At 47.7% G+C, this 4,619-nt stretch overlaps 1 protein-coding gene across 1 annotated transcript; it reads right to left on the reverse strand.

Annotated features, from left to right (window-relative positions):
* Positions 1–535: 535 nt before the first annotated feature.
* On the reverse strand, positions 536–3,731 carry LOC132588544 (uncharacterized). The gene is made up of 2 exons (XM_060260962.1): positions 3,712–3,731; positions 536–1,642 (listed from the first exon to the last, which is right to left on the reverse strand). Exon 2 carries the CDS (start codon positions 1,619–1,621, stop codon positions 566–568), a length of 1,056 nt encoding a protein of 351 aa, XP_060116945.1. The 5' UTR covers positions 1,622–1,642; positions 3,712–3,731; the 3' UTR covers positions 536–565.
* Between the last annotated feature and the right edge of the window lie 888 nt (positions 3,732–4,619).

The following is a 4,619-nucleotide window of genomic DNA, read 5'->3' on the forward strand; positions in this document are numbered from 1 at the left end:
GACACAATCTACCATAGAGTCATAGCCCACCCCGCCAACTCCTGGAAAAAAAGAGAGAGAGAGAGAGAGAGAGAGAGAGAGAGATTGAGTGGATCATGTAACTCTGACAGCTACATGGACTTTCCCGAAGGACTATCCCCCCTGGGGAATAGTTCGGGGACAAAGAACAGAGGAGAGCATCCAGTTTGTCTCTTTTGAAAACAGAATCCTAACCTAGAAGAGGCTCAATCTGACCCAACAGGTGCCTGTATTATGCTCAGTTCCAGGTAGAGCTTGGAGGGAACAAGCAGAATTCTCAAGGCAACTTTTCTTCTACATATATTAAATTGTCTCGTCACGAGGAACAATAATCCACTTGCAGCTAAATTCATCTAAAGTCCTATAGAAATCAATGGGTCTTGTGTATGCATTTTAATCCCACAGGTTTCAATGGAAGCTACCTTTCTATAACAGTAGGACATTTCATTCTGTAAAGGTTATGGTTCAAGACTCATTCCCAGCCACTAAACGACGCAGCCACATTCTCAGTCCAAGCGTTCCCTGCTGTTCCACGTTCAGTTGAAATTCAATAGCAGCTTGCGGAGCTGAAGGAGTTGCGGTGCTTTGTGATCGGTTGCGGGCATGCGGTAAGGCTTCGTGGAGTCACGGATCGACTATACATCTCTGCCCAAGGGCGTGGGGGTCTTCTGATGTCAGGCAGAGGACGTTTTCCGGTGCACAGTGAAGTGTCCCCGTTGGTAAGGGCTGGATGGGAAAATTCATCCAATGCTGGATTCTCAGGAGCGCAAGGGCTCAACGTTTCTACTTTGCATTCTTCAGGGAAGACTTGAAGAATTGGTCCGGGAAGCTCCACTTTGATTGGAGGGGGCTGTATGGTTATCTTCATCTCTGGGCCCTGGGAAACGCATGGAGAAGCACCCAATGCCCCACACACTTCAGTGGAGTTTGCACGCGCCGTCAGGGCCTTCACTTCACTCTGCTCCCCGTTGGTGATGGAACCTATGGTTTCACATGGATTGTGGACTTCCACGGCACACTCCTCGGCTGCAATTTCAAGAAGAGGTCCCGGAATGATAAGTTCGATTGGGGGAGGGTATATCACCACACTGGAACTTGGGCCTTGCGCCACGCACGCTGATGCTCTATCAAGCCCACATGGGACAGAGGAGGAGCGAGACAGAGGAGTTGAGACCATGGCCCCATCGCTAACAGATGTCGAACGAGTGATAGCAGGTGATTTGGAGCCAGCGGGGATGCAGGGTTGCGAGGTTGCTATGAGGCATTCGTTTGGGAAACTGGTGAGAACGGGACCAGGGATTGTAATGCATACAGGTGGTGGCTTTATCACCATTTGAGAGTCAGGCGTAGTTGATATGCAACATGGAGTGGAGCCACAAAGAGCTCGTGGTCCAGAAGACTTGGTTACAAGTGCCGTGGAGCATCCATCAGACCCGTTGGTGATGCATGCAGTCTCCGTTTCCACGAGGGTTTTACCAGGTGACGTGGCGAGGATCAGTCCTGGTAGAGTGAGCTTAAGGGACGGGGGGTGGATCACCACTTTCGCATCTGGGCATGAGGTGACGCAAGGAGTCGTGACGCACTTCACACCTGCCTTAGACATTCTTCTGGGATGTCAATCAGCCTGAGGAAAGAAGAGGCACAGAAAAAGCAGAATTAGATGGTTGGTCAGTGGCCGTTGGAACAAGGAATATGTTGATCCCTAGTTTTGTAGAATTTTTTTTTCGCTGCCCTCAAAAATTCTTTGATGTTCCAGGGAAGGCCACCCCATTGTTGTGAGTGCCGAAATTTGGCATCAGCTGAGAGCTCCATAGATCCCACCATCTGACCCTCCAGCCCAAGAAAGTTCCCTTGATTGACTGGGATTATTATTTATTTATTTATTTATTTATTTTTGGTCTTCTTTCCTTCATCTCCCCTCTCCTCCGAGGATTTGCCCAAATTTCAAATTCCCTGCAGGGTTGCCACTGAGAAAACATGAACAGCAGCTCTAACCTGGAATAATAATGTTGTACAGGGCTTTTTTTTTTTTTTTTTTTGGTAGCAGGAACTCCTTTGCTTATTAGGCCACACTCCCTGATGAAGCCAATCCTCCAGAAGAAGAAGAAGAAGAGAACTGCAGATTTATACCCCACCCTTCTCTCTGAATCAGAGATGCAAAGCGGCTTACAATCTCCTCTATCTTCTCCCCCCACAACAGACATCCTGTGAGGTGGGTGGGGCTGAGAAAGCTCTCACAGCAGATGCCAGTCAGACAATGGAATATAACTGTGATGAGATGCTTAGCCTCACCGACTCCATTTTTAAACTCGTATTACTAACCCTGAGAAAACCCCTTGCATATCAAAGTAGAGGCCCAGAATGTTACTAACAGTTGGTGTGAACATTCTTTTCCCTGAAACTAACAAAAGCCACCTTCCTTTGAAGATAATCACCTCCAGGGATGGCAGTTCAGCCATCCCTGCGAAGCAGCAACAACAATGAGATAAGAAGGAATGACCGTGTGAAACCTTGCGCCTCGACCCAGCAATGTTTAGAAATGTGGGTTTTTTTTGCATAGTAGCCTTTGATGTAGAATTCTCTTAAGACATACTCCAGTATGCAACACTGTATCAGTTCCAGTCTTACTTCGTTCAGATGCTATGGATTTTCGAATAAAGCCTAAACTTTGTATCAATTCAAGGTCTGGTTGATTTGAAGTTCCACTGTCTGACACTGCCCTTTCAAGGACAACCTCTGCCAGAGCTATGGCTAATCCGAGGCCATGCCAGCAGGTGCAAGTGGAGGAGTGGGGAATCAAACCCGGTTCTCCCAGATAAGAGTCTACTGGAGCTTGCAATAGGCCCTGTACTATGAGCCCTGTAAGCTCCAGGAGGATTGGCTACATCAGAGAGCCAGTTTGGTGTAGTGGTTAAGTGTGCGGACTCTTATCTGGGAGAACCGGGTTTGATTCCCCACTCCTCCACTTGCACCTGCTAGCATGGCCTTGGGTCAGCCATAGCTCTGGCAGAGGTTGTCCTTGAAAGGGCAGCTGCTGTGAGAGCCCTCTCAGCCCCACCCACCTCACAGGGTGTTTGTTGTGGGGGAGGAAGGTAAAGGAGATTGTGAGCCGCTCTGAGACTCTTTGGAGTGGAGGGCGGGATATAAATCCAATATCATCATCATCTTTTTCTTCTACATCTGGGCTGTGTGGCCTAATATGCAAAGAAGTTCCTGCTACAAAAAAAGTCCTGATGTTGAAAGAGCCACAGAAGAATCTGGAAGATGGCAGAACTAAGGGATGGAGAGAGAGAGCGAGAGAAAGAACATCTTTGTACAACATTCCCAACTTCCTGTAAATCAGTGTTGTTTGCGAACGATTAGCCTCTCAATTGCTCCAAGCTGACCCCTTCCTTCTCTAATTCTTGGCCTCATCCCTAATTACCTGGTTGAAATCTTTCTGTCTCCTACACACCTATTATCTTCCCCCCCCCTTTCCTTTCTGAGCACGGCCAGTAAACACGATGGCAAAAGGTTTCCTCGCTGAATTCCATCCATTCCTAATAAACCCTCCTGCAAGGCAACAGCACACCCGCCCAGTTCCTTCTTCTGCCTCACGCCCATTTCCTCTTCCCTCTGCCCCCTTTCCCTCTTGAGACTCCGCGCTGCAGTAAGCGACATTTGCAATTGTGATTTCAGACTTGAGCTACATACCCGCTCCTTGCCTGCTTCTCCTGCTCGCCGCCCATGTGCTGCATACAGCTATTTCTTCAGCTTTATAGCTGGCAGGAGTAGTAGACACTCCCTACAAGTTGTTTTTTTGGTTTGTGTGTGTGTGGGTTTTTTTTTTTTTTTTTTGCTCTTAGCACTGCTAATTATTTCCTGAGAATCTGAGCAGTATGTGTCTGCGGCCCCGGATGAGGTCAGGCCTCCTACATGAAGGCAGACACAACGATATACCAGTTAAGAGAGGAGGATTGTTGCCGTTGCTGTTGCTCGTCTGAACAAGGAAATGGGCCAAAAAAGAAAAGTTCGATGGAAAGCGCATGCGCTTCCAGTCCCTGCTTACGACAGTGGGCTCTGAAGCTGTTTGTTGTTTTTTTTAAAAGAATTAATGCACAGAGTTTCTAAACATGTCCGTGGATTATATTTATTTATTTTATTGATTTAGCAGGCTTGTAGTCCGCCTTTTCCCGTAAACGGGCTCAAGGCGGATCACAACACAGACGAATAACAGTAAAAGAACCCCCACACACACACATTTCAAAGTTAAAACACCAAATGAAACTTAAAAGTAAAAACAGTCGATCAAACGCGCCACCGGCGGACAGGGAACAGCATATCAATAACCGGTTGGAGGCCCACCTTAAACGATGGTAATAACAATTATGAGAACATACGAAGCTGCCTTATACTGAATCAGACCCTTGGTCCATCGAAGTCAGTATTGTCTACTCAGACTGGCAGCGGCACTCCAGGACCTCAAGCTGAGGTTTTCACACCTACTTGCCTGGACCCTTTTTAGTTGGAGATGCCAGGGATTGAACCTGGGACCTTCTGCTTACCAAGCAGATGCTCTACCACTGAGCCACAGCCTCTAGCTAGACTGGCAGCGGCTCTCC

The sequence above is a fragment of the Heteronotia binoei genome, chromosome 1, assembly GCF_032191835.1.
Source record: "Heteronotia binoei isolate CCM8104 ecotype False Entrance Well chromosome 1, APGP_CSIRO_Hbin_v1, whole genome shotgun sequence".
NCBI lineage: Eukaryota > Metazoa > Chordata > Lepidosauria > Squamata > Gekkonidae > Heteronotia > Heteronotia binoei.

What these genes read in the sequence shown, in the direction of transcription:
- LOC132588544 (XM_060260962.1), bottom strand. Translation starts at nt 1,621, where the DNA reads ATGTCTAAGGCAGGTGTGAAGTGCGTCACGACTCCTTGCGTCACCTCA.